General features: G+C 44.3%; 1 protein-coding gene across 4 annotated transcripts in view; it reads right to left on the reverse strand.

Moving 5' to 3' along the window:
• CFAP44 (cilia and flagella associated protein 44) overlaps nucleotides 1–26,018 on the reverse strand; it is a 382,521-nt gene that overhangs the window by 8,061 nt on the left and 348,442 nt on the right. For all 4 annotated transcript variants that reach the window (XM_069202788.1, XM_069202786.1, XM_069202785.1 and 1 more), the window contains 4 exons: nucleotides 21,340–21,456; nucleotides 5,983–6,184; nucleotides 4,527–4,687; nucleotides 802–936 (listed from right to left, as the gene is read on the reverse strand). In XM_069202788.1, the coding sequence (XP_069058889.1) occupies nucleotides 802–936; nucleotides 4,527–4,687; nucleotides 5,983–6,184; nucleotides 21,340–21,456 (615 nt within the window). The remainder of the gene's footprint in view (nucleotides 1–801; nucleotides 937–4,526; nucleotides 4,688–5,982; nucleotides 6,185–21,339; nucleotides 21,457–26,018) is intronic.

Below are 26,018 nucleotides of genomic sequence, written 5' to 3' on the forward strand. Positions count from 1 at the left end.
ATACAAGTGCTTTGTTTACCCACTAGACAGAATATTTAGCCACAACAGTTTGAAGTCTGAAGGCCAGCTGAATGGAATCATGGACCAGCCTGGGCTGCCTAGGAAAGATGGGACTGAAGGGGTTCAGTGGAGTGGTGGCATTTCTGTACTACCCTTGGTGGCCTGGGCTGGGTCACATGACACTATAGCGCCCAGGGACAAAACAGTGCCACCAGGATTGCTACAGACTGCATCAAGTTCCAGGGGTTTCAGCACTTGTCAGGGAGATCTCAGAGGTACATCATCTGCACTGACACCTTCCACATCACAAACTTCCATAGAAACTCACAAAGATGTGAAAACAGTGAAGCAGAGCTAAGCAGAAATAATGTAAACAGGCCTGTTTGTTTGAAGATCCCACACCAGACTCACAAAAGTACTTTCCATTCACAAGGCCAGGTAAGCTGCAAAGCATTCGTTCACAATGCACACATGTGCATTGTAATGTGATGTGCAATGCTGAAATGGCCAGTGTACTTAGCAGTTACCATTGGAATTTGCAATGCACATATATGAATTGTTTGTGAGTCACAAATGATTGGTGTGGCAACTGGGTGTCCCTTGTCCCTTGCCAGTCATAAGGACATCTATACTTGCACAAGGGCTCCAGTCATGTGCTGCACACCAGGTCCGCTAACACCGCAGCGATTGGTTGGCTGCAGTTGTAGCATGCACACAACCAAACAGTGGGTCCCATGGTGCACACACTACAGAGTGACCCTGTCCTGCGGCACCAGCTTCGGTGTACCTTGGGGCACTTACCACATTAGTCTGCCTGGCATCGAGCCTGGCCTCCAGTGTGATCTTGTCGGTAAGAAGTCGATTCATCGCCTCCAGTTTCATGGTGTGTTCTCTGGTCACCTCTCGCATACGTTGCTTCGCATCTGCAATTTTGACCTGGGGAAAAAACATCCATGGTCAATTAAAGGTTTGGTGTTATTTCTAAACACTCTTCTTTGGGTTTATTAGTGAAATACAAAGAATGGCATGTTTACATTAATGGGTGAACCAAGCACTATGGCAACACTTCAGTGACAGAAACACACAGCTTATTCTTAAGCCTGTTGTGAACTATTCACCACCCTATGAAGAAGAGTGTGCTCCAGACACATCTACATAATACATCATTTCACTCATCATCCAATCTCACTTCTGGAGCTGGTAGCGCATTGACGCCCTTGATATTTTTTTTTTTAGAGATTGTGTTGACACTGTTAGTCACAATGAATAATGCAATCTAACTCAAATATAGGTTGGCAAATTGAAACAGTGGTCTGCTTTCACGCCACTGCACATTTCTTATGGGTTTCAAACCAATAAATGCCATTATAACCCACTGCCAAGTGCTACACCAATCATCAACAGGTCAGAGTTATGGGCCTGGTCAAGGGGCTTGCAAAGAGGGAGAGAGTCTTTAGTGGGGGGTATAGCCGAAAGCAGAAGGGCCTCAAAGCTGTAGACACTGCGCTCACTGGCAGTCAAATGCTCTAAATTAATCAAGGGAAACACTATTCAAGCTTTGGAATACTGGAGCAGAAGGCTATATCAGCCATTGCAGGCCTGCTGCTACCCCGCCGTCTGCATGTAATTCCCAGGATTCCAAAGTTTCAATTTATGTTTCCTTGGATCACAAAAGTCAAAAGTTACTTACCTGTAGCATTCCGTATTCAGTGGATGTATTGTTTGTGTTTACAAATACCCCTCAAATCATAGGAGGGATCTCAAATCATTTTATTAAATGTTGAAATATTTTGTCTGTGGACTAACAAATCTACTGGAGGGAATCTCTGTGTAACCTGAAGATACTGGAGGGAATCTCTGTGTAACCTGAAGATACTGGAGGGAATCTTTGTGTAACCCGAAGATACTGGAGGGAATCTTTGTGTAACCCGAAGATACTGGAGGGAATCTCTGTGTAACCCGAAGATAGGAGGGAATCTCTGTGTAACCTGAAGATACTGGAGGGAATCTTTGTGTAACCTGAAGATACTGGAGGGAATCTCTGTGTAACCTGAAGATACTGGAGGGAATCTCTGTGTAACCTGAAGATACTGGAGGGAATCTCTGTGTAACCTGAAGATACTGGAGGGAATCTCTGTGTAACCTGAAGATACTGGAGGGAATCTCTGTGTAACCTGAAGATACTGGAGGGAATCTCTTTGTAACCTGAAGATACCGGATGGAATCTCTGTGTAACCTGAAGATACCGGAGGGAATCTTTGTGTAACCTGAAGATACCGGAGGGAATCTCTGTGTAACCTGAAGATACCGGAGGGAATCTCTGTGTAACCTGAAGATACCGGAGGGAATCTCTGTGTAACCTGAAGATACTGGAGGGAATCTCTGTGTAACCTGAAGATACTGGAGGGAATCTCTTTGTAACCTGAAGATACCGGATGGAATCTCTGTGTAACCTGAAGATACTGGAGGGAATCTTTGTGTAACCTGAAAATACTGGTGGGAATCTCTGTGTAACCTGAAGATACTAGAGGGAATCTCTGTGTAACCTGAAGATACTAGAGGGAATATTTGTGTAACCTGAAGATACTGGAGGGAATCTCTGTGTAACCTGAAGATACTGGAGGGAATCTTTGTGTAACCTGAAGATAAGTTCAAATGCTGAACACTTAACTGAGTCTTTCACCCTTAAGAGGAGTGCCACTGATTTAGAAGTTATTAATATCTTTATAAGTGGTTAGAGACAGTTTTATGGTCAAGTGTACATATCATTATCCGTCTCTCTTTTTCACTCATCCCAAACCTCACCTTACTACTATGACCTGCCAAATAACACTTTCTAAACTCTTCTATCCCTCCGTTATCCGATTTAATCCACCTAACAGACTCACATGCCCACTGCTCAAAACTAACTCATATTTCCTATACTAATCCACCAAAAATCCTTTTGGGGTCCGGAGTAGCATACCACTCACTGAAAAGAACTTTGATGCATTGTCAGGGGTAGTAAGCACTATATAATACAATTTACAATTACAATTATCTAGGGGAGGGAGTGGGGACACACTCTTAGTTATGGAACAGTGTAGAATTAGAAGACCTCAAGCAAACCCTCTGGACCTTTTCTACCTGGTCAACAACTACCCAGACATTTCCTTCTCCCCGTATGATGCAGCTATTACAAATTAGACCCTTGGAATTTAGGATATATGTCACAATTATATGGTAGATAGTGCAGTTTTTCATGCCACGCTATTGCGGAAGGTTACATGAAGCATTTCTGTCACTCTATTTTAGGTGATTAGGATCTTTGATAACACGTGCATAGTTGTGTTTGAGGGTCAAAACAAAGGATGATACCAGATTTTATTTACATTTTAAGGTCTGTTACTTGAAGTTTGGCAGATGCCAGACATCTGCTGAAAAGCTGTGAATGTCCTATGCTCCCTATCCTGAGTATATGGGGCCTCTATGCACTCTAAACAGGACAGACAGGACTTCTGCTGCTCGTTGATGATTGTCACACATCCTCTAAACTCTAGAAATCCCAAAATCATTTATTGTTCCCACCACTCCCATTGTATAGTTACCAGCAGGTTGCCATTCTTAGTGTACTAAACCAAGGAGGTGAGATTCCAGACAGCTTGAAATGTACCTCAAGCAGCACCATGACTACTTATAAAGCTACGCCGGTCACTGGGCATGGACGCAAGTCACGAAAAAGACAAATGCACGCACCAAGCTGAAACAACCACGAAGCAGATGCTGAAGAATACTAACTCACTACTTCCCTCACATTCTACCTGAGCAGATTGAGACTTCTTTTCTGAAGTAGCTCTGCGGAGGTAATTTTCTGGGCAAAGACAGATGGCACAGACATGTCTACATCTACTCTATGATCTTGCAGATTCCACAAACCTTAACATACATTAACATAGCCACTACTATACCAATCAGGATAAACTATATTGCTTTGGTTTACATGCCACAATAATTCACTGCAACCATCTCATATAAGAATTAAATAATAACTCATGAGCTGTATCATAGCCTTCATTTAGACCCTTGAACCAGGACCTGCACCACAAATTCCTTATGATTATTCTAGTTTTTATTACATGTTAGTTCTTTAACATAATATAGGCAAGACTCATTGGGCGTAACAGTGCATTACATTGGAGAAAGCAAACTGTAGCAACACAGATGCACGTCCACACAAGGTAAGGGCATCTTGATGTACGCTGCAACATTGACTCCAACAAGAGAAAGGAAAAAAACAATTCAAGATGGGTAATAGGGAATCGATGTAGGAAAACATATGAAATAACACAAATTCACATTACTATCAATGAGACATAATCATGGAATTGCATGAAATTCTACTAATAAAAGAACAGTTCACTTACTGAACAGAGAGAGAAGCAGCTGAGAAGAGCCTTCAGTTTATAGCAGCAGAGCAAAAGACAGAATATATGTGATCCACCCCCACTCCTCGGTACACCTCTAAAGTGTCCATCACAGGCCCTCACCTGCCACTCCTTGAGCTCTTTGTCCATCTGAATCTCCTTCTCCAACGAACTGATCTTCAGCTCTTCCAGGTTGATGTTCACGGATAGCGTCTGCAGGATCTCCAGATCAACGATGCGACCGAACTTCATGATCATCTGCTGGCGGCACCTGTCATCCAGGGCTAGGGCACGAGAAGGTTAGACAACTCAGAGAAGCCGGGCAATTAGCATCTTGCTTCCTTCTTAAACTAACTCAAGAAGTCTTTCAAGGTATCACCTTTCTGGCTTCATTCTCCAATAAGTCCTCAGCATACAAAAGTACAATAAAATGTAATCCTACTGACTCAAATGAAAAGTGTTCTCATAGAGCAGAAGCTGAGTCCTTATTAGAAATGTTGGTTCATAGTGTATGGGATTTTTTTTTCTAATTCACTGACTGAGACACTCCTTCCACACTGGATACATTCATTCTCACTGGATTATTGCTCTCTCCAATCCCCCTTGGGACCAATGATTACTACACTGCAGGTCATTCTTGGAAGACGAACTTTCTGCTGTTGCCATTGCTGTAGCTAACATTGTGTGGGTCACACCTGCAAACTGCTGTATTCTACTATTCGCGACTGGAGCAGCATCTCCGCCTTTTTGCGGATATTCATTTGGGGGACACTGTAGATGACAGAATGCCCTTCCTCACCACAAATTAGCTCTCGAAATCCATCATTGTAAGTAGTTTTTTGCTGTGGTGCTGCATAGCTCTAGTAATTATGCTTTTCTCAGCACAAATCACAAATTGCTACTGAACTAGTTGCAAAGAATTGCAATAAAACATCATGCTACTTTCCCAATAACCAGTTTCACAGTTATCCAGCTGTTTGCGAACAACTAAGTCAAGCATTAGACTCCAACTACATCAAAAAAATCACACAGGTCATCTCGCTCCCATGAATAATGACATTGACAGAGGTATTTCTTCTGAACTATTCTTTTTCTGGATTGACCATCTTTATCAAAACTAAACTTGTTGGCCTACTCAGACTGCTCCCTCGCTGCTGTATTCAGACAGGGCCTATCTTCCCCAGATGAGAGTGTGGGGTCAGAAATCCCTCCACACAGCACCCCTTAATCACACTAAAACTAACCTGCAACAACACTGAATATTGCCCAATGTGCTTTGACTTTTAACCTCATTAGAGTGCACTTCAGTACTCCTCACACACGAGGTCCATAGCCACAGTGTATTGCAACCAGGGCCACTTGAATTATGCGGCAGGGAATATTATGCAGCAGGGTTGACTATACTAAGCGGCTAGAAAATGTAAATTCTGTGGTATAACGCAGCACATTTTTTGATAGTGTTAATTCATTGTTTTGACATACTAACTCACAGTCTTGGCAGGAAGCAACTAGTGAGTCCATTTCTTGAACCATAAATAGGAAGACTGATCAACCTCAGCACAAATATAGGAGCACTCACTCCGTATCTTGGTCTCCATCTCCTTCCGGTCCGAGATGAGCTGTTTGTGCCTCTGGCGCGCCTCCTTGTACAGGTCTCGCTGCTGAGACTTCTCCACCTGCAGCTCCCGGATCCTCTGCTGAAGGCCTTCCAGGGCTTTGTTGGTGAAGACCAGAGATGCTGAGAGATCTTTAGGGATTTCGCCGTTGATCACATGTTCAACCTGAAAATAGCAAAAAGCGAATGAGTCTCGGTCTTGCGATCCTGCAGAACTGGACAAGCCTCCAGCTTGTCTTCTCCACCAACTATCAAGGTAGCCAGAGTGCACAGATCGCACCAATGAAGGACATTTTTGCAGTTCTGTCAGTGCAATACTAACACAATATGGCATTGTGCCAGATGATGTAGCCATTTTGTCTGAGGGTATGGATGGTACCAGAATAGCGTAAGCAAAATATCATGCAACAGGACGAATATTGTGTCCTCAATGTTGTTTATAAAAATAATACCACATTGGAGTTATTAACAGAAAATCTGTACCCAACGGGACAATATTTTTGTGAACCGATGTTTATGATAAAATAGGCCCAATTCATAAAGTGCATTTTTTAGTGCATAGAGTAGTGCTACCTTAGTACTAGGTACGTACTACAAAATGCAATTCACAAAACTACTGCCGGAGACCTTCTCCTCCACTTCTTTTGTCTTTTTTGTGCGAAAATTACAACTAAATGGGAGTGGTTTCGGGAAATTTACGGAGAAGTTTGGAAGGGTCAAGCATCACCCATGGACAATCACTGATACTGAAACACATTCCCTTAGACAACAATGGAGGCAGGAATTAAAATAACATTCCAAAGGAACTAACATGAAATCAACTAAATGGGTTTGAAAATATACATACATATATATATATATATATATTCACGAAAAAAAACAAAGATTAAAGTGCTGTTCTAGTTAGGTGAAACATAAAGTTTTAAACTCTAAAAAAACGCTGCAATTCACCAGTTATAGTTAACTGAAGGAACTATAACTCACACCCTCGCCATGCACAGTGTTGTCATAAATGTCATTTCAGATGTCATGAGTGATGTTATCAATGATGTCATAGGACATGTCATGAGTGATGTAATATGTGAGGTCATAAGCAGTGCATGGCGAGGGAGTGAGCTATATTTACTTCAGTTAACTGTAACTGGTGAATTTCAGAGGTTTTAGAGCTTAAAACATTACGTTTCATCTAACTATAACATCACTTTACCCTTTTGTGTTTTCAGTGAATTTCTGAGTTGTTTTACAGTAAAGTTATAATATACAGATATGTCATTTTAAGTATGGCAGACCTACTGGCTTTGTCAAACAGACAAAACACCAAAGTATAAAATGCTGGCCTATTGGCTTTAGCAAGGAGTCAGCATATCACCCTATATAAAGCAGACCTATAGGCTTTGTAAAAAAACTCATCACAATAATTTATCAATACCCATATTCCAAAGTCATCCTTATAAATACACACATTGCAATGCATAAAAAGTTTGGTCAAATAAATATTTGAAATAAAGCATTTTTTTCCCATACAACTCTAAGGTGGTCATTACGAGTTTGGTGGGCGGTGGAGGCTGCCCTCCAAACTCTTCCCGCCCTCAGACCGCCTGTGCGGCCTGAACCCTGCCGGCCCTAATGGGACTTCACCGCAGGGCCAGCTGGCAGAAACAGTGTTTCCGCCCGCCGGCCCTGCGGTGAAAAGGGCCTTAACAATGTGGCATGCAGTGGGTGCAGAAGCACCCGTTGCGCATTCCACTGCCCATAATTCGGACAGTGGAATGTGCGATGGGGCTGTGCATTGGGGCCCCTGCACTGATAATGCCAAGTCCCCCATTCTGCCCGCCTTTCCATGGCAGTGTGAACCGCCATGGAAAGGCTGGCAGATGGAGCCCCATAATCCCCAGGGCGGCGCTACAAGCAGCGCTGCTCTGGACGATTTGAAACCACTGGGACCGCCAGGCTGCCGGCTTGCAGCACCCTGGCGGTGTCGGTGGTCCGACCGTGGCGGCTCCAACACGGTCATAATGTGGCCCTCCGGTCCCTCCGCCAGCCTGTTGGTCATGCAACCGCCAGACACGTAATGACCACCTAAATGTGTATTTATGTCTGTCTTTAATAGTCTTCAGGCCACAATAAGCACCCACCAAATCAACCGCAAGAGGTTTCCACATTCCAAAATAATGTAAGCTCTCATGGGGTCATGTATTTAATGACCCAGGAGACTTACAGTGTTTTTTTAAAAAGTATTCTGGGAAGCTGCTCCCACAACACTTTTCCGAATAGTAGGTTGTGCCCCTGCCCCTTCTGGGGCACCACGATAACCATCATTTTTTTAAAAAGCAGAAGCCCATGCAGGGCATTATGGGGCGCTCCTGAGAGAGAGCAGTGAATAATCCTCGCCGCTTCTATAATGAGGCTTCAAGGTTGTGTGTTTTTTTTTTAATATGTACTCAGGTGCCCCGGTCTCATGGCTGCATGGTGAGCCTACACCACTGCTTGTGTCTTATTCATAACAATTTTCAACCTTTTTTTATAGTATGTTCTCCGGTCCCACGTGGGGCACCCACAGCAAGGCCAACATTGAGAATACAGGAGGGAGGGAGGAGAGGTCCAGGGCACCCCCGCTCCTGTGTCAGCACTCATCCTGGGTGCTGCGGGAGCCGCTTCTATTCCTTTGATGCCGCTCAGTGGGAGAAGCTTTTTTCCTCTGGTCCTAAAGGGGCAGGAGCACAGCTGCCTTTGTTGCCTGAGAGAGTAGATGCAGGGAATCGGATTTAAATGTCCTGCCCACACTCTCCCAGGCAGGAAATAGGTCAGTGTCCGTGGGGGATGGGTCCCTGGGACACTGGCGGACTTGGTCTCTGGGGGATGGGGTTCCTGAGGCCTGCTATGCTCAGGGAGGGTGGGCCTCACTCCACTCCCCAAAAAATGTAAATAATCCCTGGGAGATGGGGGTCACTGGGGCATTTAAATGGCTCAGGGTGGGGGGCCGTAAGCCCCCCTCGCAATAATAATAGCATCCGCCCGTGGGATGAGGTCTCCACGTCTGTGAAATGGCTCTGGGAGGGGGTCTGCATGCCCCCTCTCCATAATAATAAACCTGGGCCGACCCCAAGAGGGAGTTCAGGTGGATGAGACTTTTTTTGGAAAGTTTTGTGAAGATTCCTAAAATGGCAGATGGTTATATATACATTGGATGTATACATGTTTGCTGATGTTTGAAGTTTCAGGGGGTGGAGACATGTAAGTGTGCACAAGTGTAAATCTGCACTCAGAAATGGTGAAGGGCAAAGCAGTGACATTTACACCTAGTTACAAGAGTGAATTTACAAGTGAGTAAATCTATACATGTAAATGTATCCTTCTGAATAGAACAGACAATGTTGTACTTCGGTCAGAGGCCTCCCAACAGTGGCTTGCCATGAATTTTGCAAAAACTTTGCACCTGTTTCAATCATTTCCTGTACACTGCAGTCAAACTTCACATACACAGGAGGAAAGACAGCCCTACAGACCAAGCATTTGCAATGCAATGGGTCTTGTGTTTGCTTGAGTTAAAGCTATTCACGCTGTAAATTCCTAACTGTACTTTTCTTGCCACATAAATTGAAAATGAAAAGTAAAACAGTTGACATAAGCGAGCCGATTCAATGCACCACCAGGAGCATAAGCGCGAAGGAGACACACAAAAGGAAAAAGAAGTTCGCTCACAGTCAAACGTATCGGCAAAAGTGCAGTTATCCATGTTACAAGGTCACTGTCCAAGGCAGTAACAAAACCGCCCCAAGGAGGGACAAACGTAAAGCATTTACCAATGTCATCAAAGGATTTTTAAAAGGCAAGCCCACAAACGAATGATAGTGATGGGCGTGAGGTGGGTGTGGTTAAAAGCCCAAACAGATACCAACACGTCGGATATGCAGCGCTTGTGCGCTGCTATGCTCAATCTAAAAAAGAGGAGCCTTGTAATAAACTGACCAATGAAGCACAGGAGTTAAGTAAGTGTTTGGTTTCATTTGATATGTCTTGTAAGTGAAACTGCCTCTTCCTGGAGAGACCAAACAAGTATGTATCACTTTGGTGATCGTATACTGCTTGGTGACACATTAACAGGCACACACAAAATTTCTGTTATACTCGTGCAATTTTTGTTATTTGCACAATTTCACATTATGTGAATCACACATAACTTCGGAAATTACGCAAGAGCAACATTTCACCCACTTTTGTGATCTGGAGACTGGTTCAGGTGACAAATATCTTGTGGAACACTTGTTTGTGCCAAAAATGTGTAGTGGGAAACATTTTCTTGCTAAACAAGTCCCCTTGTCAATTTTTTGTGTTACTTTTCAACGCGCAGTATGCCCTTGCATTTGTTTTTCACTCACTATACCCCAAAGTGTTTGTCATGCCTTATATAATACAATTTTCCCAAAATTTCACAGATTTTTTTTACAAGATTACATGATTTCACCCATCTCAAGTACATTAACTGTGTTTCCATAGCTGTCAAGGTTTCAGATTGCTATGTGTGACATTATCATAATTTCAGTGTACTTATGAGTGACATTTCAACGACTGAGTGACACGTTCTTGCAAACAAAATCAAGCAATGAACATAAGGGGACCATACAAATATCGTAATATATTGAGAATCCTATACCTCCCCTTGTACACCAGCGCCACCTTGTGGCTTTTGATAAACACTACTCGGAGCTTACCTAGCAAAGTGAGAAACTGGAACAAGAAAGTTTTACCACACATCATGACCTGCGTGACAATCGCAGGCATTGCAGTACTGCAGGAAAGTAACCGGAAATGCGTTATTCGAACGCGAGATGCGTGACACTTGGCAGGGCTGTGTTTGAGATGTGAGCTCAGTCCTATCCCCTTGACGGGGAGGTGGTCTTGGGACCAAAGAGGAGTTAAATGTGGAGGGCAATGCTTGAATAGCATCAGGTGCCAAAGGATACATAATTATTTTGGTGAGTTGACGTCCATGATGAAACATGAAAAAAATGGTGCTTTTGCTCTCAGTTGTCTATTGTGTTCTTGCGGATGTGACAGCCTGCATCACTGGGGCTTTTCTTCAGACATCATTGCAAACCTGTAGTAGACAGTGGATTCTACATTCACATCCTGACAGGCCGGAACACTGGGTTCTCCTCCCTCTCTTAGCAATGGAAAGGCCTGGCTTAGAATGCCTGTCTGGCTTTTATGCGGAATCCACAAAGCAGCCCTTTCATACCTGCCTCGCCCTGCCAAAAGACAAGGATGGAAGCCTACAAAAACCGGCTGTTGCAGACCTGGGGGCGATTTCAGAATTAAAAGGAAACAAGCTTTTGTTGAAAATACTGGTATGGCTAAGCCAGTACTACAACATCTGGATATTGAAAAGGAATTCTGTGCATTGGCCTAGAGAGACGGTTGCCAGGATCAGAACTATGCATTCTACTGTTTCTCCTCAAGGCCAAGACCAGACCTGTGATCTGGCGAAACCTGTTGCTATGAGCTGCCCTGGAAGAGGAAGCTGCAGTCAGTGCTTAATTTGTAAATAAAAAAAAATGCTGGTGCCCAAAACTTTCCTTTGAAACACGCAGCTGCTGCCTTTAAATGTGTGAGCGCAGAATACAGAGGCAGCGTAATCCTAAACCATTTTGGGCCTCTTTAATCCATTTACAGCCACTCCCTGACCCTTCAGTTCACTCTTGCAGCTTTCTCCCATTGTGACGCTTTTTCGTTTTTCTCTTTCTCCATCTTTCCCTGGATGTAATTTAGGGGTCACCAGGGGTGGCTGTGACCCCTGGCACTTCCTTTGTGACCCCTGGCCTCCGAGGTAGCAAAATCAGTGCCAGAAACACAGTGACAGCTTGTCCGTTGGTTAGACTTCCACTCTTTGTTTTCTCTGAGTGTTTCATTATTCACTATTAGTGAATTTAAAAAATAAGAGAAAACAAAGGGTGGAGCCCTAACGGATGTCCATTTTTTATTACACTAATAGCGAATAATGGTTAATTTTTCACTATTAGTGTAATTTAAAAATAGAGTACAATTAGGTGGGGCATAACCTTCCCTAGGAGCTGAGGTAAGCAAAAAAAACATTATTTAAATATATGATGTGTGCTTGCTTCGGTGTGATTGTGTGCTTACATGAGAGAGAGTGTGTGTGGATGTATTTATGTGTAAGCATGTGTGTGTGTGAAACTGAAGGTCAAAGGGCATGTGATGTCACTTCCGCTACCCATGGCATTTTGGTAAATTGATCTTCATGCATCTGTCCCATATGTGTCTTTCGCTCGCAGTAAATGCTTGAGGCAGACAAATAAGTACCACCCTCAAAAATAAGTGCCGGAGCTCCGCACCGCAAACCACCGGCTCAAATTAAGCACTGGCTGCAGTGCTAGGAGAAAAGAGAAGCTGACTCTCAATCCAGGTGGAAAGCGCAAGCCCCACTGACTGAAGCCTGCATTGAGGTCATCTGGATGAAGCAAGACACTCAGGAGCCATGAGACCTCTCCGCCACCAAGCCAGTAGAAGCAGACAGCATTCTAGCACTGATTGTGCTGGGCGTCTCTCTCCCCGGCCACTGGCCCGCTTGTCTCGGACCGTATGGGACTATATTTTATTTACTCACTAACTGGACTCTCTGCCAAAAGCTTCGTGGCTCTAGGATTCAAGGGCTACAAACAATAGATGTCAGCCTTCTGAGATACGAGCCTGCTAGCAGAAAATAGCTGCACCATTGTAAATGGCTGTCCATCAGATGTAGCTCGTGTGGTAGGTCCTCCACAGCTTACACAGGTTACAGGCCAATCTGATGGCCAAGAGGACAGGCAACTGGTACTCGGCTCCAGAGGCGTTGGCATGGTAATTCCTCGTGGATAAAGATGCAGGAGATGTCTCACTGCAGCAGATTGGATCCTTTTCGATTTGTGAGTTAGTGACATTGACCTGCAGCTTCTGCAGGAATCCTGTGCGTCTGATGAAGCTCTGGAATGTGCATGTCACTTGATTCGCTTGAGGGATCAGGGAGAGCTTGGACTCCATAACCACTCTGAGATGTCCTAATTCTTTGGATGCTGATGGTTGGGGTTCTGTTTTCTTGCCACGCTCTGTAATCACCAGCCAACTCACATCACATCCTTTATGTAATCCATCCCATCGACTTTCTTCTGTAATTTCTCAGCAGCACTTCTCTTAGAAAGATTACCGAATCACTCCTGAAATTGGAGGAGTATCTTACGAGCTGTGACAGATCGTCTCGATTTCAGAAACGTTTCAACGATTCCCAAAGCCCCTGCAGTTCAGGAAATCTTCAATTCTGAGCACACAGTTGGATGCTAACCCCAAATTCCAGATCCCAGGTTCCAATTTATGAACTCATGGGTCAGTGGTAGGCCAAGTAACGATCATGACCATGACTGACCAGATTCAGCATGTGGGCCTGTTAAGCTTGACACTCCAGGGCAGTGGTTCCCAGCCTTTTGACTTCTTATCATTACTGGAACCCTGGGACCCCCACTGAATCATTACTGAAACCCGAGGACCCTCCACTGAGTCATTACTGAAAGCTGGGGACCTAATCTTTTAATATTATTTTATTTTGTAAGCAGTCGCGGACCCCCTGAGGAGGCTTCGCAGACCCCCAAGGGTCCCTGGAGCCCAGGTTGGCAACCACTGCTCCAGGGGACATATTTTGGATGCTAGCTCATCTCTATAACCAGTAACCTTGCCTGCTGCATTAACAGTAACTGTGGAAAGTAGATGGTTATCTCACTGATCTGTCTCCCATGCCCGGGACACAACCATGACTACATTAAACCCGACATTGAAACTTTAGATGACCAGTCATCTGACATCTTAAATTCACCTCCATAATTTCAGAATGGTTCCCGTGTCCTTTTAAGGGCAGGCAAGGGGTTTGGGTGACTGAAGGTTTGCATTATCTTTGCAAATTGCAGATTCTCCTTCTGCGGTCAAGATGAATCTCAGGAACTCCAAGAATCGAATCTGCTGGAGGTCTTGCTTCCTTAAAGAACCTGATCCACAAGAAGGGCTGAGGGTGGAATTCTTAATTTCAACTGATCTGAGGAAGTGTTTTTCAGCTTTCGGGCTTTTTTTTTGCCAGAAAAGAGAACTATTGTTGAATGTATATTTGGTGTTCCCATCCAATATTATCCATCTATCTATTATAATGCCAAAGTTTCTAAGGTTATACACAGATTCATTAAATTTGGTAATAGTCAGACCGTGCAGCTCTCTTCAATGTTCAAGCAGACAGACATTCTTCACTGCATTATGTGGGCGCATCGTCTTATCTTTCTCTCTCCTCGGAGTGGGTCAAGCATGGCATTTTAAGGGAGACCAGTCAGCTGTTTTTGATGAGCTGTAGCCAATCAGACTAACATTGTTAGGCTTTGATGCCTCCATCTTCTCAGCAATGTGATGGATTTCTTCTCCTCTGACCATGGTCTGTCAAGAACAGTAACCCAGAGTTCCTTGCACGTAAACCTGAGTATGCCAGTTCCCAGTCTCAGCTGTGGGCGGCTCTCCCCTCCCTCTGCCTAGCCCAGTTAAGCCCACTAAACACCAATGGACATCTTCTGTCCTCAGCCCCCATATCCTTGAGGCTTCCTGTAGTGCTTGGATACAGAGTACCTGGGAGGACTCCTTTGTTCAACAGGGAAAGCGTTATTAGGGCTCACCGAAACCCAGTTCTCCCTTGGCAGATTCCTGGAAGTTCCCCGCTCCTTTCTTGAGGATTGATTTTCTCCACCTTTAAAGTAGTATCTGGCAGGCCAAACTCCCAGAAGTGTGAATGAGATGGGAATGCCAGATGGCAATGCCTATGTCTTGGGAATAACTAAGTGCTAAGCCAGTGGAGCTCAGCCAAAATACACTTTATATGACCAAACTAGTAGAAGAGGGATAGGATGTCGAAATCTGACATTATTGTTCATATGTTCCAGCCAAGTTACCTCTAAGCTGCAATTCCTTGAGAGTACTCCCATGACAAAGGTTACTGAATTATGGCATTGTTGCATTTTACTGAATGGGAACATGTCTTGCAGTCCACACTATGTTAGGTTACATTTCAGAAGTGCGACTGTGACCTAAAGGTAGCCAGGGCTGAGGTAAGGGCCTAACTGGAACATCAAGAATCAGTAAGCAACTATTGCAAATAGAGCCAAGTTTGCAAAAAAATTCCTAAATGAGAACAACTGTTGCATTTTGTGCAAAGAGAGGGGAAATGGATTCCAAAGAGGTGCTGCCCTAACTGAGAATGATCTAAACCCTAGTGTCACCCCATGAAAAATTAAGTATTGCTGCAAGCATGGTTTTGACGAATGCAAATTGTGTGCCGCCGTATAGCACATAAATTTTTCTTGAAGTTATCAAGGTCCTTTCCCGTTAACCGCTCCATGGACCACACATAAAGAGTTAAAAGAGATCCTCTTGGCAACAGGGAACCAGTGTAGAGCACTCAGAGGTGTTGAGGTAGATTTCAAATGAGGCCACTACAATGCCGATCTGGCAGCCGCCTTCCGAATCTGCTGCAGTCGTTTTAGTAGCACATCAGGCGAAACCAGAAAGTGCAGCAGTCCAAGCGGCTTAAAAGAGTGACCTGCAGCACCAAAGGACATCCCAAGGAAGGAAAGGTAAGATTTTGTGCAGGACAGGCAAATGGAAAAAACAAGTTGTTGACAGATGGTTGACCTGATTGGTCAAGGACAACTGGTTGTCGAAATAAACACCCAAAATGTGCACTGTATTGGGTGGAGAGCCAAGTGGTGCTGGTCAAATTTTTTTGGGGTGACAGTACGGCGGGGAGCCACTGGAATAGAAGAAGAGCTCTGTCTTGCTGGTATTAAATTAAGAAAAAAATAAATGCTAGCCAAGAGGCAATAGCTGACATACAGTTCTGGAAGCGGCATACGGAGTAGGCGTGGTCTTGTCCATCAGATCAACAGCGGGGTATAGATTACAACAGTTACAACAGTGGTTCCCAACCTTTCGACTTCTGTGGACCCCCACTCTATCATTACTGAAACCAGGGGACTCCCAGTGAATCATTATTGGAATACAGAGACCCCACACTGAGTCATTACTGGAAGCCGGGGACCCCGGCCTAAACATTGTTGATGATTTGAACTGCAAAACAATACACAAAAAATACAGAAGCAAGCATTCATCGAACAAATACACAAATGATAACACATTTTATTTAGTTTTCAAACAAATTAAATTAAAAACCAAAAATTTTAATTGGAAGTTCGAAGCTTTTCTAAATTCAATTGAAGCCACACATCGTCCATACTGTATTCTGTTTGATGCACCTGCACTGCTCCCACGAATCAACCTGAGGACACTAATTTAATTTTTAGCCTCCAATTTCAAATTTCTTGACATTTACAGTATCTTTAAAAATGTTCAATTATACATTTAGACACTTTATTTATTTACTTTATTAATCTGTTAAGATTATTTAATTTTCTAAGCAATCACGGAACCCTTGAGGAGGCTTCACGGACCCTTAGGGTTCCCCGGACCACAGGTTGGGAACCTCTGGACTACATAGTTCGTAAAGGTGACTCTATGAGACGGTATCAACTAACCACAGGGCGTATATGTATAGTGAAAAAGTTGTGCTCAGCGAGGAGTGTTGTGGCATGCCCTGCTGTAAGGACTGAACCCCCGAGCACTATAGGGGCAAGCATGCTGCCTGCTATCCATTTTCCAAGTGGGACCTAACCCACTGCAGGGCAGCTCCACAGATATCCAACTCTGCAAATCTTAAAAGTAATGTACTGTGGGACACTGAATAGAAGGCAGCAGAAAAAATCCTACAGCACTGATGCTGTTGGATGACTCTTGCCTGCCGACAATCACGGGTCATCCAAGATGGAGGCCAGAGCGCTACCTGTCCAATGGGCTGCTCCACAAACGTAGACAACTGCCTATCAATACATTTCTCCAAGAGTTTTATTGGAAACGGCAGAAGAGATATAGGGAGAAAGATGCTCATAAAGGAAGGGTCTGCATTGTTCTTTTTCAGCAGAGGAACAACCAAGGCTTTTTTCCAAGCGTCTGGCACCAGTACTTGAGAGAGAGATGTATTACATGTTATGTTTTAGGTGAAGGTGGGGAAATGTCCTTCACTCTGACAACCCATATTCACACTCTGTACAACTTTGCAGGAGCTCTCCACACAAACAGCTGATTTACTAGAGTGTGGGGCGAGAGTTACACCAATTTTACAATAAAAAGATCTCATGGTTAAACAAAACACGTCTGGATATGGTCAGTTTAGCAGATGTACAGAGTAAAAAAGAAACATGAAAGCAATTGTCTGTACCATGAGTGAAGCACTAAAGGAATGGTCTAGTGCAGTGGTTCCCAACCTTTTGACCTTTGTGGACCCCCACTTTATCACTACTAGAACCTGGGGACCCACAATGAAACATTATTTGAATCCGGGGCCCCGGAGTGAGTCATCACTGAAAGCTGGGGACCTAATCTGTTAATATTATTTAATCTTCTAAGCAGGCGGGGACCCCCTGCGGAGGCTTCCCGGACCCCCAGGGGCTTCGGACCACAGGTTGGGAACCCCTGGTCTAGTGGGCTGCACAATGTATAAGTGATGCTGCATTAAAAGTATAGGTTCTTTGGCAGAGGAGAGCGCGTTTTTGGCTGACTCGAGTTAAGGTCACCCATTATTTTTATATTGCACGTTTTAAACCTTTTTTTAAACTTTAAATTGTACCCTTGATCTTTTTATTTTTTTACCTGCTCATATCTCATTCTTAATAGAAAGGGGAAATGGGGGAGAGGTGGTTTCCTGCATCTCGAGGGGGATTTTTTCTTTGGCTGGCATTTCTTTTTGGCATTTCTCCGGAAGTGAGGGTCAGTAAGAGCCCTCCTTCCAGTTTGTACCGCAAGTCAGCGGTCTAGTTGTCGTCAGGCCTCGTCCCAGTGGCATAAATGAGTCGTAACGAGCAGGGCGCGCCGCTGGCACGCCAAAGGCAAGCCCGTCTGTGCCCGAACGGGATCAGGTGCCAGAGATACTGCCCTTTTTCTTGGGGAGAGAAAGAGTATAGTAAGCCTACTTTTAAGTCTACCTCTATTGGGAATTCTAAGTCACTTAACGAGGGTGGGACTTTCTGGACCTGTGAAGCATGTAATTGGTTTGCTCAAGACCCTATAACGCTAAAAGAGGTCAGAGCCCAGGATAGAAGGCCGTTGAGGCTGGGGGAGGGGGCAGTACAGGAACAGAAGGCAGCTTATAATCAGCCCATCCAGTATGCCTTAATAAATGCTCGTTCCCTCCCAAACACAAAGTTGAAGTTAGTGAATGATTGATTCTTGGCAGATCGATCGAATATTTATTACTGAAACCTGCGGCAAAGCAGAATCTGACCCGGACTTTGTTGCTGCCTCCCCACCAGGATTTACCTATGATAGACTAGATAGACCTCAGAACAGTGGGGGTGGTTTGGCTATTATTTGTAGGTCTGCGCTTGTGTGCACATGGTTTAGCTCCTCCACTGAAACGTGTGAGGCTATGGCCTCCAAGATTTCCCAGAACAGTGGGGTACTGTTGGAGGGCCTTTTGATTTATCATCCGCCAGGACCACCTACAAACGTTGTACAGTCCCATGGTCCTGTCCCCGAAAGCTATTATATTGGGTGATTTTAACATCCACTTTGACGAGACATTTACCCCCGTGATTGGTGAGTTTTTAGATTTTATGGAGGCTCTGGATTGGACCTTCAGAGTCTCGGCAGCAACCCATATTGCAGGGCACATTTTAGATGGGGTTTTTGTACGAGCCTCTCTACAGCTGGTTTTAACCATCGTTCAGCTGAGCTGGACGGACCATTACCTGTTGAACTTTAAATTTGCCTCTAAGAATTTCCTTGTTCCTAACAAGGAGGTGAGTAAAGTGGTAAGGCTTTGGAAACAGGTTAAAGCAGAGGAATTAGTCCCGGCATTAGAAGATAGCTGGGAAAAGGCTAAGAAATTAGCCCTGCCCCTGCTTGACAGCTTTCAGCAAGGGGTGGAAATGACTATGGCTCAACTGGTGCCTCCATAACTCAGGTACCCAGCAGCCGGAAGAAACGTGGCCATCCCTGGTTTACAAATGAGCTTAAACTCCTTCAAAGAAAGTACCGTCAACAGGAGCACCAGTGGAAACTTAACCCAGTTCCAGAGGAAAGGGCAGCCCTAAAGTCCACTTTGAAGGCTTATAAAGTAGCGCAATTTAAGGCCAAATCTTATTTTAACACCACTGAAGTGAAGGAGGCATTAAATGCCCCTAGGGAACTTTAAGACGATAAAGGCATTATGCACGCCCCTTAAGCCTGCTGATCTGGAAAACTCAGGAATTCTGTGACAAGATTGCTATGCATTTTGAGAAGAAGATTCTACAAATACATGTTAACTTTGCTCCTCAGGATAACCTCGGAGCATTTCTCCCCATGACACCTGTTGATTCTAATGCAAGCGGCAAACTATTATCAGATTTCCATTTCCCTAACTTGGACAATATTAGAAAGAGGATTCTTGAAATTAAGTCCGGCTCCCCTCTTGATCCGTGTCCTCCCTCTATTTTTCATTTGACTCCTGATCTGATGGCTCGGATGTTAGCTTCCATTTATCTAGAGGTCCTAATATCCAGGGTGTACCCCTCTTCATGGAAAGAAACCATAGTGGTACCCCTTAAGAAAAAAACAGATGGGGATAGTCAGGATCTGAGTAACTTGCAGCCAATAGCACTTCTCCCATATTTGGCAAAGATTTTAGAGAAAATTCGGAATTTGGAACTGGCTGAGTTCCTAGCAGAAGCGGACGTTCTTGATGTTTCTCAACATGGTTTTAGGAAAGTGCATAGCACTGAAACGGCCTTGATCTCATCCTCCGATGCTATTCGGAGGATGGTTGATGGAGGCCAAGGGGCTATTTTAGTTCTTTTAGATTTATCTGCGGCATTTGACACTTTCTCTCCTTTCTTGCTGACGTCTCGCCTTCATCAAGTGGGGATCAGGAACCGGGCGCTTAAGCTCTTGGAGTCCTTTCTCACGAATAGATGGACCACAGTTAGCTGTGGCAATTTTAGATCCACACCCTATCTTTTGCCTTGTGGGATTCCTCAGGGATCTTCCCTCAGCCCTATGCTGTTCAACATGTTTGTAGCCCTGTTGGCCAGTCTAATTCGATCCTTTGGTTTCATTCCATCCTCCTATGCAGATGACTCTCAGCTTATCATCCCAATTAATCAGCCTTGGGAGGAGGTGGCGGATCGGTTCAGCAATTGTATGCTGGCAGTAAGTGAATGGATGAATACCAATTGGCTTAAAACGAACGCCACCAAAACCGACATTTTATGTTTCGGACTTGGGAAGGAGCTATGGAGCTCACGGTGGTGGCCACCAGAATGTGGCAATTGCCCTGTGCCCTCTACTGTTAGCAGGAATTTGGGCCTTCTGTTTGATGATCAGTTATCCTTCAAAAAGCAGGTTAACCATACGGTAAAGATTAGTCTATGGTCCATCAAAATGCTCAGAATCTTTTTTCCTTATTTGTCATATGAATGGAGAGTATCTGCCGTCTTAGCATTGGTGATGTCTAAGGTAGACTATTGCAACGCCCTATTCCTCAATCTGGATAAGGCACTGATTAATAAGCTTCAATTGGTTCAGAATTCCGCCGCCAGAGCGGTTCTTAATCTCCCTCGGCGGACATCAGTTGGAGAGAGCCTCAAGCAATTGCATTGGCTGCCGGTGGCTCAGCGCATTCAGTTTAAATCGCTCTGTTTAATATTTAAGGCAGCTCATGGGATTGGACCACGTTATCGGACTTCCAGACTTCACTGGTATGTACCTAAGAGAAACTTGAGGTCTTCTCAAGCTCATCGGATTCGGATCCCTCGAACCTATAAAGCTAAATGGGGGGATAAAGTCTTTACTGTGGCTACTGCCAGAAGGTGGAACCTACTCCCTTTGAACATCAGGCAAGAGCCCTGTTATTTGAAATTCAGGAAATTGGTAAAAATATGGATCTTCCCTCGATAATATCTTTTCCTGGTGTCTTATGGCCTTTGTTCAGTATTTCTCTTATTTTGTTTATTCTTTAATTCTTTCTGATTTCTGGGTAGTGCTCTTTTATTGCGTCTTTTCTTTCATGCTCTCTCCTCTCAGCGCTTCGATGCTCTAATGAGTAGGAAAGCGCTTTATAAATTATAGCATACATACATCCTTTGGTGAGTAATTCTTTGACTGCAGTATAAGGGATAGGGTTATGACCAGACCCCTGGACAGAGAGGTCCTTACCTGGTGTAGCCGAAGCAGGACAACCACCAGCAGCTCGTTCACTTTCTGTTGCTTCTCACGCTGAAATGCTTCCAGCTCAGCCTCAGCTACTTTCAGGCTTGCGTCCACTCCTTTAACCTGCAGAGAGAGACCACACACACAAGAAATGGTTCAGATCATGCAGGTCCATCCAGCCTTACAGCGATAAACACCAATAGAAAAAGCCAGATCTTAACCGTCACTACTGTTCAGACACATCCGTGGGCCAGAGGCACGAAGCTAATGCCAAAGGCAGAGCGTGCAAGGAATGCAACTAACTCCAGGGCACCCCATGAAGGTATAAGCAACTAGACATAGTCAACGGAGTGGGCATTTACGAAGAAGAGAGTTCAGGCCCCCCAAATCCCACATGTAGCACCTACTTGGTCTGATCTTCAAGCATTCACCCCATTCATCCTTCAGGGGAACAAGAAGGACCACGCATGCAGCCACACAGAAATGAATGCAAGTAAAAATATCCAGACACCCAAGAAGCAGATCATGTGGTTACGCATAAACACATGGGAAATATTGGCTTTCACTGCCTGTAATTATTAGAACAACACTACGAGTAGGTTTTGTTTTGACTGACTTCCTGTGCAGTCAGTCACAACTGCCAGGTCAATATCTGTGCAGACTGACAGTATGGGAGTTAAACAAGCATTGGCAAACCCAACAGGTTCTGCTTTTGCTATGCGGTAATGCTTTAGACCCTGAATGTATTATTATTTTTAGTTATTATTTTTCTTTATTAGCACAGGCTAATAAATAGCTAAAGCCAGAGGTTCTGGCTTTTCAAACTAGGGGTTCTGGCTTTTTAAACCAGTTTCATATTGGTCCACTACTGAAGCATTTCTCTTTAAAAAACTCTTTTGCAGTACGTAAGTAGAGCTTGTCTTTCCTCTGATTCCACTCTCCATGTTAGTTTACAAAATCCCCGAAACCCACATTAATTGTCATGCAAGCACTCAAGGTCGAACTGGGACAGAAAATAGGCCTGGGCACCAAAACAGAAGTGGCCCCATTAGTGAATAAGAAAGTTAACAAAGCAACTCAGTTTGCAAATTGGGGCTGCTTGGAACTTCTAAAGACAAGCTGTATAAGTGTTTTGTATAGTATGGAAGACTACATGGAGGCGAGCTTTGTGCAGGCATTGTGTGTTTTAATATCAGAGAAAAAAAAAAGCTTAGGTTAAAGTGACGTTATAGTTAGGTGAAAATGTCAGTGACAAAGCAATGTTTTGAACAAAAAACACAGAGATTCACCATTTATAGTTAGCAAAGCTAACTATAATGTGCACCCACACCATGCATTGCTTAGCACTTCACATATTACATCACTCATGACGTTCTATGACATGATTTATGACATCACTGATGTCATCATCCAAGCTACATTTGTACGCATTTTTCTATAGAGGAGCACGGCATTAGAGGTATGAAAGTAAGTAGCTCATAATAATATAAAGCAACATTAATGCCTTCACGCATACAACTCCCTTAGGAGAAACAAGATTGTGTGCAACACTGACCCTATACGATACACTTAATGGGTAGCCGAGTCCATATTTACTATCAGCCACGCATAGATGGGTAACCCCTACTGCACACTGTTTCAGTCTGGATACAACTGTTTGGAGAAAAACAAGTTACTCCAGATACTCAACTTCTGTTACATAACCAATGGCTAATCCAGACAGCCTTTAACTGCACCGAACCCTACACAGTCACCAAACCTACAGAGAGAAGTGAAGTAGATACGAGTAGAACAGTGGGTACTGTAATCAGTGCTTACTCTATGGAGATAGTTTACACTGTTTGTAGACACTGAAACTCTCATGAGAAGTACAACACAGGGTATTGAAAAGTACCTACAAAGAACAGTATTCACTCTATGCAAACAGAAGCTATTTACTTAAAAATACCCAAGCCCTGAAGATGCTAAAGGTCATACTACCTGCTGCCTTCATACTCTGGTGAAAACTTTGCAGAACTTTACAAAAAAAGAAACTTGTGATGAACATACTGGATACAGGTCGTCAACTGACACCCGCACACAGAGTTACTAGTGAATACAAAGATTCATAATGTGTTCAATACCTCTACATACCTATGATCATTAGGAGCACATGTACCTAATTATAACGTAACTTTAACCTTTGCATTTTCAGTGAATTTCTACTTTTTTTTTTAATGTTAAGTAAGATATTATTATAATTCCTAACTATAATGTCACTTTAACCTTTGTTTTTTTCAGTGAATTTCTAGGATTTTTTAACGTAAGGTAATATTTTATTACCATACATAAAGTTAACAACTTACCTGCATGCCCTTTGGCCGAGTGCAGTGAAAGATTGGCCTAAGGCCCTGGCCACCCTGCGGCAAACCCCACCTACTCAATCAAACCCTGGCTGGGGAAGGGGGATCATGCCACTGCCCTCTCAAAGCCACAAGGGCCACATCTCCTGTAGCCTTTTCTCTTTAAAAAGGGGGGGTGCACACGATTCTCCCCCTCCCCGAGCCTTTCCTCACCAAGCCACTATTTGTCCCTGGACCCGCATCCCCAAGTGAATTAAAAAAAAAAAATATGTAAAAAACGAGGGAGTGCAACCCCCGTCCATCCACCTCCCCCCTTCACATTCACAAGCCACTATTGGTCCCGGTGACCAAAATATGTACCACTAGCGGAGGGGGCCCACAGCCCCTTTCCAGAGCCCAAATGAGCCCCAGGGACTCCATCCCCTGGGCGATGATTTAATTATATGGGAGGAGGACACATGGCCCCCTTCCGTGAGGCTTATCAGACCTTGGTGACCCAATCCCCCGGGCTGTATCCAATTTATAAGGGGTGGGGAATGCAGCCAACCTCCCTGAGCCTTAATAGGTGCAGGGACCCCATCCCCAGGGCCAAATGACATATTAAATAGGAGGGGGGCCGCGTGTCCTCCTCTTCGAGCCTTAATGGGCCCTCGGGCTGAATCCAATTGATAAGAGGAGGGGAATGTGCAGCCAGCTTCCCCAGACCTTAATAGGTCCGGAGACCCCATCACATGGGGCCTTTGTTTTTAATACAAAAGTGAGGGTGTGTGCCGCCCTTTCTTGAGCCACTATTGGCCCTTGGACCTCACTGCCCAGCTCATTTCTTAGAAACAATAAATGCGAGAGGCGTTCAGAGCTCGATCTCCAAGCCACTAGCTGCCCTCTCAGACCCCATCCTATAGGTCTAAAAAATATGTTATTATGTGGGAGGCATGCTGACCCCTCCCAGGGCCTTCAAAGGCCCTGGGGACCCCATTTCCTGTGGCCAAATACATTAATACTAGAGGATGGAGGGAGGGTGCATGGTCATAGCACCCCGAGACCAAATGGGCCCCAAGAACCCCATCCCTGGAGCCATATTTTAATTAAAAGGGAGGGACTGCGTGGCTCCCTCCCCGAGCCTCTCCGGGACCATGCCACATAGTGGTGGACGTACACTTGGAGAGCCTTTGGGGCAGCAGTGAGTAGAGCTTGGATGTTTATGTTTTCAGGGAGTTACAGGGAGTTACACACAACGGGTGGACTGTTCAATGCAGATCTCTTTGCCTTCAGACTAACAACACAGTTGAAGATATTTTTCAGCTGGAGACCAGATCCAAAATCTTTACCTATAGATGCTTTTCTCCACGTTTAGTCTGGTGGGGACTTACTATCCTTTTCCACCCTTTACAATGATGTCCAGCTATCAGGCACAGATAGGCAGACAATCAGCAAAGGTGGTTGTGGTCACATTGCATCGCAGGAGGCAACTTAGAGTTCACCATATCCTGCTTCCATTTTTCCCATAACTTTTGAGGAACTCTTATGGACAGGTTCACAGATAAGTCATACACGGCAGATTGAGCCTAGTAACTTGGAACCTTTCAGGGCATTCACAGATGTGCAAGAGCTTCTGGAGGGAGCTTCAGGGCCCATCAGGCCTCCTAGGCCAGGAGGAAGGTGAAGGCATACACATCAGCCCAGGAATTATGGAGTAGCTGGTGTATGGAGAGGGGTGGAGATCCCATTATATCAGATGCCACGGTGTTTTGCACTTCTTGGCATCTTTAGCAGCAGGGCAGAATGGTACAGGACCATTAATAGATAGACAGGTCAGCAATATCAGCAGTGCATGAAAAGATGGATGGAATGATAAGCCAGTGGGGGAGCATCCTTTGGTGTGCAAGCTAATGAAAGGAATAGGATATATGAATTCCCCTAAGCCCAGGCATTCAACTACGTGGGATGTGAATTTGGTGTTAGGCCTTTTTGAGTCATGGGACGATAATGTCAGTCTTTCTTTTTAAATCATTATCTGGTAAACCGGTGATGCTATTGTGCCTAGTGTCCTTTAGGAGGGCGTCAGAGCTCTGGATATTTCTGGGATACGTTTTCTCCAGTGGTTGTTCATTTTAACATAACAATGCGTACCAAGAACGCTTATACTTTGGTGAAATTTCCACGTTTTTCATCACATGCAATGTTTGTTTTTGGGTATGTATTAAACAGCATGTGAATGTCACTAAAGATATTAGAACTTTGCTATTAATATTTCTGTGTAGACCGTTTGCTCCAGTGACATCATTTTGGTTGAGTGGGTGGATTACAGGAGTAATGGCTGGATTCTGCTGGACAATCTATGGC

The sequence above is a fragment of the Pleurodeles waltl genome, chromosome 8 (genome assembly GCF_031143425.1).
Source record: "Pleurodeles waltl isolate 20211129_DDA chromosome 8, aPleWal1.hap1.20221129, whole genome shotgun sequence".
NCBI classification, from domain to species: Eukaryota; Metazoa; Chordata; class Amphibia; order Caudata; family Salamandridae; genus Pleurodeles; species Pleurodeles waltl.